We start from the raw sequence: 9456 nt of genomic DNA, 5'->3' as shown, positions 1-9456 counted from the left end.
ACTCAGCATTTCTACTAACTCATTGTTTTATGCCCCTTGTTCTTATCCAGCAATATGTTGAAAATGAAAGTAAATGTGTTTCAGGGTGCATACACTGAAACTGTAAAACACATTGTCATGGTATCTTACAAGCTAAGGGCATAAATAGAACCAAAATGTGAAGAAATGGCCATCAAATACAGTTATTTTTGTCCCAGAAAAGCCTTAAAGCGCAGATTGCTAGAAGGTGGGAGGATATAAACGGGAAGTGTTGTTATGGTACTTCTCCTTCCTTATGTTGTTTTCATTTCTTCCCTCTCTGCCTGCAGCAGGTGGCTGCGGGTGTTTGTGCTTAAAACTTCAGCTCTAGTGTGTGTAAAGCCTCAGGCCTGGCCAGGGCGCTGGGGGAGCAGCCGTGTCCCCTTGGGTACGGAGTGTTTTCACCCCGTGCCTTCGGAGCAGCTTTGCAGCTGCACTCGGGTGACCTTTGACTCAGGTTACTGGCCCTGGTGTGGAATCCAAAAAGATAACGCTGGTAACTTTACTGACACGTGTTTATAAATATTTCTGTTTACGTATGCATTCGTAAACATTTTTAAAAGGCAATGTAACATAAAAGAACTGGCCTGAAGAGGTTTGATGTTATTTTGCTCTCCAGGATCTGCACATCTGGCTCCTTCCGAGAGCGAAAGTCACAGGTGGGCCTGGGGCCAATCTACGGTGAAGTAGCAGTTATTAGTTAAATTGTTTATTAGTTAAAAGCCTGGGCTCATCTCGAGCTATTTCAGGAGGATTTTCACCAACAGATCTGTGAGAACTGGGGGACTGCACTGCGGACATCGGGGTCCGGCTCTGCCCTGCCGAAAGTGCTGAGGAGCTGAGCTGCGTTCTGAACACGCCGGGCGGCCGAAAGCCTGCACTTATGGAGGCTGGAAGACAGAATTCTCCATTTCTATTTCCGTCCCCCTCAGGCCGGGATGCCCTCAGCGAGAACGAGGCTCCCGCCCGCAGCGGCCCCGCGCAGGCGCGAGCAGGGGGTGGGGGGAGCTCCCCGCGGGGGGGGCACTTCCGGCCGCGAGCTCAAAGCCGGGCGAGCCGCGGCCACGCCCACGCGGAAGGGGGCGTGGCCTCGCGCCGGCTCGGGCCGCTTACATAACGGTGGGGGTGGGGCCCGCGCGTGCGTCACGCGCCAGCTCCCGGCAGCCCCCGCTGCCCCCTATATAACCGGCGTCCGCGCGGCCGGGCGCCCACAGTGAGCGGCCTCCCCCAACGGCGCCGGATCTTGTTCAGGCCTTCGCCACCCGCTCTAAGTGATCGGAGTCGCCTCGCCCACCGCCACCATCGCCATGCCCGGGTATTCCAGCGACAGGGATAGAGGGTGAGTCCGGGGGCACGGCCGGCGCCAGCCGCCGCCAGCGTCCGGACTCTGAGCCTGCCCGTGGGGCTCTCGGGGTTGTTTTTCAGACGTTTTAATATGGCGGCGGGGCGGGGGTTGGGCCCTGAGCCCTTCCCTCAGCGCTCCCGCCGCGAGGGGTAGCCGTGGGAGGGTATCGGGCTTTTTTTAGGCCACCGATTGTGGACGACTGTCGGTTCCTTCGCCTCAGAGCACCCCCCGCGGGTGTGCTAGCGCTAAGAACAGCGCGGGGTAATTTTAATTTTTTTTTTTTTTTTTTTTTTCCCTGTTGGGAAGTGAAAGACTCGCCCCAACCCCCTGGGGACGCCCCCCAGCACAGACGGTCCCTGCAGAGCCCGATTGCCCCCGCTGGGAGCGGCGGGCGGGCTGGAGGTTTGTGGGTCAGTGGGTTGGCAGTGCCGAAGCCTCGGGGAGCTCTCGGCAGGGCGGTTCCCTCCCCTCCCTTCCCCCTCCCAAGGCTCGGGCTGTGGCCGGTAGGAGCCGGCCGGCTCCGCTTTGTGTTGTGTAAGCGGATGTTAATGGCCGGCCCCGCCATGCGGTGGCTGAGGGGAATCAAAATGCCGGCTATGCTGCTGCTGCCTTTGTTCCTCCTCCTCCTCCCCCCGCCCAGCCCCGGCTCTAAAATGGCAGCGGCTGGAAAATGTGGCGTAGACAGAAATGAGAGACAAAGGAAACAGCGCTGGCAGGAAGCAGCGGCCGCTCGGGAAGCGCTGTGTTGTGCTGGGAAGGATCGTTCCCAGTGCCCGCCCGGCCAAAATTGGGAAGTGATCGGGGCGGGGGAGGGAGCCCTGCGCTCGGATCCAGCGCATGGCTCAGCGCGGCTCCGAGCCGCGCCTCGGGGCTTTCGCGATCAGCCTTCTCCGAACGGAGGGACCGAACCTGAAATGCTAATAAAGTGCATGGCCTCATAAAACACCGTTGTTAAAAGAAGTCTGTCTTTTGGGATATGCAAACAAAACGGTTTACGGGAAAGTTGTCTATCTCAAGGTTTCGTAACTGCCCCTGCCCTCTTCCAGCAATAGGAGTGTTACTGGGATGGGAAACCATTTTGATCACGGGGTAGTGCCTAGGTTTTGATGCTTGTTGTAACTTGCTGTTCAGTTGCATTGTATGGAAATAGGAAAGACGTTGTCTTAGCTTGTGAGTAAGAATTGTGGCTAGGCAGATTGTGGCATCTACAGCTTAAAGTATGATTTTTAAAGTTCTGGCATCCTAAAACTTCGGTAGGTAGAATTTATACATCTGAATTGTAAAGTAATGGGTGGAGTGCAGAGATGGTGGTGAAGTTGTTCAGGAAGAGGACTAAAATGTTTCTCCTGCATTCTATGATGTGTTCTTTTTGCCTAGGTTTGGAGCCCCTCGTTTTGGAGGAAGTAGAGGTGGACCTCTCTCTGGGAAGAAATTTGGAAACCCTGGGGAGAAACTTACAAAAAAGAAATGGAACTTGGATGAGCTGCCCAAATTTGAGAAGAACTTCTACCAAGAACATCCGGATGTAGTTAGACGTACTGCGGTATGTACCTGATCTGGCTCGAGCAAGAGTAAACAGAAAGTGCAAACATATTCAGGGTCATGGGGCCCAGCAGGCACAGATGGGGTAACTTAAAATATAACTTCAGTGTCAGAGCTTATTTCCAATAATGGGTGTTTTGTTTTGCAGCAAGAAGTTGAACAGTACAGAGCAAGCAAAGAGGTCACAGTTAGGGGCCATAACTGTCCAAAACCAATTATCAACTTTTATGAAGCAAACTTCCCTGGTAAGTGAAGACCAGTTTACTGGTTGTTCTTCAGACTGGGTTAGGGCAACATCTGAATCTGTATGTTTAAATTTTTTTTCAAGCAAACGTTATGGAAGTAATTCAGAGGCAGAACTTCACTGAACCAACTGCTATTCAAGCACAAGGTTGGCCAGTTGCACTGAGTGGATTGGATATGGTTGGAGTGGCACAGACTGGATCAGGGAAAACACTCTCTGTAAGTTTTGATTATAGCCTGAAATACTGCTGGATTTCGGCAGTGGCAGTATGGCATAGCCTCGTGCAAGGTGGGCACCTCTAGGATAAGATTGTAATGCGATTTTTCTTTCTTCCAAACAGTACTTACTGCCTGCCATTGTGCATATAAATCATCAGCCATTCCTGGAGCGAGGAGATGGACCTATTGTGAGTATTCCTAAATGCAAGGGGATTTTAATTTCTAAGGACTGTATTTTACAGTCTCAGTTAGCCATGCTCACAAGAGTGCATAGCTGCATTCTGTTTCTCTGTATGAATAAAGTGATTTCCTGTTGGGGTAGTTTCCCAAGCAGATTCTGTAAACTCTGATTGGATTGTCCTAAAAATACTACAGAACAGGGTTTGATTTTGGGTTATATTTTGGAAATTGCTATCCCTGGAAGCTAGTGACTTTCAGGTATCCTGCACACGTTTGGTGGTAGCTAAGATGGCAGGTAGCTTGGTTTGCTGGTTTGGCTACTTAAATCTACTTCAGTCAGTCTGGCACTAAACTTTACGCTCAAAATTAGTCTCAGACTAGGATCTTGTACTGGGTATTGAGCTAAAAGATGGGCATCCTATTTCCAGTGTCTTGTGTTGGCACCAACCCGTGAACTGGCCCAACAAGTGCAGCAGGTAGCTGCAGAGTACAGCAGAGCATGTCGTTTGAAGTCCACGTGTATTTATGGAGGTGCTCCAAAGGGACCACAAATCCGTGACCTGGAAAGAGGTATGGATCAGCCTCTGATGCATGTCTGTCTGGGGCAACGTGGAAACTGCTTCAGCTGATGGGACTGCTTGGTTTTAGGTGTGGAAATCTGCATTGCAACACCTGGAAGACTTATAGACTTCTTAGAAGCTGGAAAGACCAATCTCAGGAGGTGTACTTACCTTGTCCTTGATGAAGCTGACAGGATGCTTGACATGGGATTTGAACCTCAGATCAGAAAAATTGTGGATCAGATAAGAGTGAGTATAAATGGTTCATGCATTTATCACTATAGCAGATATAAACTACTGCCACTACCCTTGTTAAAGCAAGAGCAATGCAAGCCTGGGTAGTTTTGGTTGGGCATTTAACTTAGGCCTCTACTGATCTTTCATTGATCTGATCTTTTCTAGCCTGACAGGCAGACTCTGATGTGGAGTGCCACATGGCCGAAGGAAGTGAGGCAGCTGGCTGAAGATTTCTTGAAAGAATATGTGCACATCAACATTGGTGCACTGGAACTGAGTGCAAACCACAACATTCTTCAGATTGTGGATGTGTGTCACGATGTCGAGAAAGATGACAAGTAAGTAGGCCTTGGGGGCAAAGCATTCTGTTTTCTGTCAGTTTTACTTTATGAACTGTGAAATGAAGGCCTTACTTTGATGGATTTTTGACATCAGTTTGAGGCAACTTAAAGGCAAGAAATCAGTTTAAACTTGTACAGTAGAAAGCAGTCTTAAGCTCTAACCATAATCTCTTAAAAATAGGCTTATTCGTTTGATGGAAGAAATCATGAGCGAGAAGGAAAACAAAACAATTGTTTTTGTGGAAACCAAAAGGCGTTGTGATGATCTCACCAGAAAAATGAGGAGAGATGGGTGAGTAGTAGCTGTGGCTTCACTGAGCAACCCCAATAGTCTTGCATGTGCTCTTTACCACTACAGTTCAGCATCAAAACTGTCAGTGACAGCAGCTGTCAGCTACAATGCCTGGACTGGAATTTGCCATAGCCTAGTTTTTGGCTAATGAAACCACGAAGTTGGAGTGTTGTTGGGTCAGTCAAGTTCTTGTGCTTTCAGGTGGCCAGCGATGGGTATTCACGGTGATAAAAGTCAGCAGGAGCGGGACTGGGTTCTAAATGGTGAGTGTTTCAGCAATTTCTGCAAGCATCCTGACGTGTGCTGCTTCAGGAAAAAAAATTGATTCCCTTCTTGTGTTACAGAATTCAAACATGGAAAAGCACCAATCCTGATTGCCACAGATGTTGCATCCAGAGGTCTAGGTTAGTAAAACTCGTAATGCCAGTTGCCCAAAGCTTTTAAAGAAAGTCTATTGCTTTCTTTAACCTCTGCATTTTTCTAAGTTTTCTTCACATAAAGGTGCAGTCTTTGTGGCAAGGCCTAGGCATGACAATCGGAGGACTCGAGGGGGATGGAGGACTAGTGGAAATGATCGGCTGGCTGCTTCCAGTCAAATAGAGAGGTGAAAGCTGAGAGCATTGTGTGCCAGTAATCTTCAAAAGGCAAAGATCATCCTTTAAACTACTACCCCATAAACTGTTCTCTCATGAAATAAGCAGTTTCATTCACAGTTCACTTTGCCCTGGTATTTCTCTTCTCTCCATGCTTTGCATGATTTGCCATGGTGCAGTACTGTTAGTTTTGTGCATACTGTCTGCTGTGATCTGTGGTCTTTGAATTTCAGTGAGTTTTTTGAAATGTTGAAGAACATAATTTTAAACTTCAATGTTCAATGAAATTTTTTTCAACCATGAAATGGAGAGAGCAGCTTTAAAATGTACTAAGCCTTGTACAAATTGGTGAGTACTGGCACATGAAATCTGAGAATAAAAGTCCACCTCTCACTTTAACAAGTGGGGCAGGAAAGCAATGGCTTTTCAATGCCTTTGAAAGTCGAAGTTCCTCCACCTATACATAGTCGTCATGTCGAGACCTGCCAGAGACCCATTCTCAAGTGAACCCTGGCTTCTTGGAAGCGCTTGCCTAGACAAGACACAGTGCATAAAAACAACTTGGTGACTTTGGGGGGACAGGTATGTTTTTCTTGCAGCTGCAGTTCAAAGGTCTTGGCAAGACGAGCAGTGTGGCCCCTTTTTTTTTGAGCTTCTAATGAGTGTGTATGTGAAGGACCTTGTATGTTTTTACTCTAAGGTCCTCAAATGAGCACATGAAGAGGCTGCTGTGAGCTTTAGTGGCCCTACTGCAAGAAGCTTTCAGATGTCACTTGATGATTTGTAAAGGGGACACTTGAGTTGGGAATGACAAGCAAATGCACACTCCTTATGGTAAGGTTTTGGCTCACAGGGTGGGTGATGAGAACGGGATCAGACGGAGTGTGCGTAACTTTTCTCTTCCACTATGCTCTTGCAGAAATGGATGATTCTAACACTGTTCTTTGCAGCCATTATTCCCTTTAAAATACTCTTGTCTAATGTTTATCTTCGATTTGGCTGTTGTGGTGTGCAAAACTTTGTACCTCGCTTTTTGCCACACTGCAACACTTTACAGATGTGGAAGATGTGAAATTTGTCATCAATTATGACTACCCTAACTCCTCAGAGGACTATATCCACCGAATTGGACGAACTGCCCGCAGTACCAAAACAGGCACAGCATACACATTCTTTACTCCTAACAATATTAAGCAAGTAAATGACCTCATCTCTGTGCTTCGGGAGGCTAATCAAGCCATCAACCCCAAATTGCTTCAGCTGGTTGAAGACAGAGGTTCAGGTAAGGGCTGTTCTTGATCTCCGTGCATAGCTTTCCTCTCTGAACAAAACGGAAACGTCTGATTCCACCTCCAGCTTCTCTTCAAAATAAATGTGGAAGGTGGTTTAGTTACCAGTTACTGTGACCTCAGAAGGTGTTTATTTATACAAAAGCCAAAAAACAGCACCCAAGTGCTCCCAGCCTGTGCTGTGGTGCACTTATGGCTAGAGCAGGCCAAAGAGGTTCTTCATTACTTGCCCTGAAATAAAACACTTTATTTCCTATGGGAAAGAGAGATGGACCCAAGTGTCCTGCTGGCAAAATTCACTTTTTGCCTTGATATGCCACAACTTGTGTTCTGGGGGAGAGTGTACGACTTGTCAAAAGGGAGACAGCTTTATCTAACTGAAGTCCAGCAAGCACCTGGAAAGCTTTTATAGTAGATTTGAATTGCTGGGACGGAAAATAAATGCTGCTTAGCTGAACTGGTGAGCCTTTACCATACACATAACTGTCTTGTCTCTTTCACTAGGTCGTTCCCGAGGTGACCGACGTGACAGATACTCTGCGGGCAAAAGGGGTGGATTTAGTAGTTTTAGAGAGAGGGAGAACTTTGAGAGAACCTATGGTGCGCTAGGCAAGAGAGACTTCGGAGCAAAAACCCAAAACGGGGCTTACAGCGCCCAGAGTTTCAGCAATGGAACTCCCTTTGGGAACGGCTTTGCAGCTGCAGGCATGCAGGCCGGCTTCAGGGCCGGCGGTAACCCCACAGGAGCGTACCAGAACGGCTACGAGCAGCAGTACGGCAGTAACATTGCCAGCATGCACAATGGCATGAACCAGCAGCAGTACGCCTACCCTGCCACTGGTGCCGCTCCTATGATAGGTTACCCCATGCCCACAAGTTATTCTCAATAACTTAGTGTATTTAAATGTCTCAGTTTTTCATAATTGCTCTTTATATTGTGTGTTATCAAAACAGGATAGTTATTTAAGAAATGGGAAATGCAGAAATGACTGCAGTGCAGCAGTAATTATGGTGCACTTTTTCGCTATTTAAGTTGAATATTTCTCTACATTCCTGAAACAATTTTTAGTTTTTTGTACTAGAAAATGCAGACAGTGTTTTCAAAGTAAATGTACAGTGATTTGAAATACAGTAACAGAAGGCAGTGCATGGCCTTCCAATAAAGATATTTGAAGACCGATTTTTCTTTCAGATGACAATTTTCTCAACATGTGCACAACTTTACATTAATGATATGTCAAATGTTTTTATATTAAATTCTAGAAAGGTTTCTCAACTGTGTCTGATTAAACATTTAAGCTTATACAAATACCAGCCTTGCCTTGATTGGGCTAGATTGCTTAGCATGGCAGGCTCTGCTTTGATGGGGAAGAAAATTAAAGCTGGCTTCCAAGAAAGTATTGGAAGCAGTGTTCTTCCTTGTCTCACTAGCATAGGGCCAGTTCTTGGAAAAGATCAAAACTCTGTAGTGGTGTTGCTAACGAGCTGCTACGAGCGTAGGAAGCTTCTGCAGCACCGTAACCGTCGCCTTCACACGAGCATATGTGCAGACCAGGCTTGAGTGTTGTGTACCCACAGCTGCAGGCGTTGTGAGTTAGCATGCAGGCTTCTGAGCTTCAGAGAAACAGGAAGATCTTAGTATTAAAACTTCAAATTATACTTACACTGGTATTGAGCAGTGATTTCTTTATGGAGGTGGTGGGAGGGGAAGTGGGCTGTTGATCCATGACAATGCCTCATGGTTTTGGGTTTTTTTTTTTTTAAGGGCTTTTAATATGTGAAAATGACTCCCTAATCTCAAAGCACTGCCCATGCTGAGTGAAAGAACAGCATAATTCTTGATCCTGGGGTTAAAGTGCTTTATGCCTTCAAGTATGGTGTATTTAAATTCCAGTTTGATACCGATTTTCAGTTCCCTCTTGTTTATCAGTAACAGTGAGTTTTAAGTTTAACAGCACTTAATGTGTTCAAGGTTGAATCTACAAGACTCTTTTTATGTTATTTTGAACCTGAGTTAACTTTCTTTTGCACTTAGATCTTTTTGCTCAGTCCTTGATTACTTGTCCTTGTTTCCCTTTGAGGCTCAGCTTGTGATGTTCTCTAATGCAGCTTAGTCTGCCTCTTACATTTCCTCATTTTCTGTGAAGTTCTATCACTTGACAGTATTTTGTGATCCTTCACTCTCGCTTTGGGAACTCCAGCTGGAGGCTTGGAACTACCCCACTGTAGTCTAAAACTGCAGGTGGCAAAGTATTTTATTTTGGTTTGGGTCTTTTTTTTTTGGGGGGGTGGGGTCGGGGTGGGGTTTTTCTCTCATTTATTTGTTTTGGAACACTGCTTGGTGTCACCAGGGGTGAAAAACAAGGAAGTAGATTATTTATTACTGAAGTGTGACTTAACTCCTAAGTTTCCATGTCAGTGGCCTGAAACAAAATGCATTGAAAAGCTGGTTTTGTAAAGTTGTGGGGTTTTAGTATTAAAAAAAAAGGTTAATTTATAGCTTGTGCATTAAAATTGAGATATGAGAGTCTTTAACAGTGGTGTAAAATCCAAACTGCAGAAAGATGTTTCCTCCCTGTATTTTATAACTCTTTTCA

At 46.3% G+C, this 9456-nt stretch overlaps 1 protein-coding gene across 2 annotated transcripts; it reads left to right on the top strand.

Moving 5' to 3' along the window:
• The first annotated feature begins 1108 nt into the window (after positions 1 to 1108).
• Positions 1109 to 8522, top strand: DDX5 (DEAD-box helicase 5). Of its 2 annotated transcripts, none has more exons than XM_041409517.1 (13): positions 1109 to 1333; positions 2741 to 2906; positions 3054 to 3150; positions 3234 to 3367; positions 3490 to 3555; positions 3976 to 4117; positions 4196 to 4356; positions 4510 to 4682; positions 4867 to 4977; positions 5179 to 5240; positions 5322 to 5381; positions 6628 to 6852; positions 7364 to 8522. In XM_041409517.1, the coding sequence occupies exons 1-13, from the start codon at positions 1326 to 1328 to the stop codon at positions 7747 to 7749; spliced, it is 1791 nt and encodes a 596-aa protein (XP_041265451.1). In that variant the 5' UTR covers positions 1109 to 1325; the 3' UTR covers positions 7750 to 8522. The 2 variants fall into 2 exon arrangements, with proteins under 2 accessions (XP_041265451.1, XP_041265450.1); XM_041409516.1 differs by having other exon boundaries at positions 1111 to 1357.
• Positions 8523 to 9456: the final 934 nt, after the last annotated feature.

Source organism: Onychostruthus taczanowskii, unplaced genomic scaffold (assembly GCF_017590055.1).
Source record: "Onychostruthus taczanowskii isolate IOZ18803 unplaced genomic scaffold, ASM1759005v1 scaffold30, whole genome shotgun sequence".
Classification (NCBI taxonomy): domain Eukaryota; kingdom Metazoa; phylum Chordata; class Aves; order Passeriformes; family Passeridae; genus Onychostruthus; species Onychostruthus taczanowskii.
This window is presented reverse-complemented; position numbering and strand designations above follow the sequence as displayed.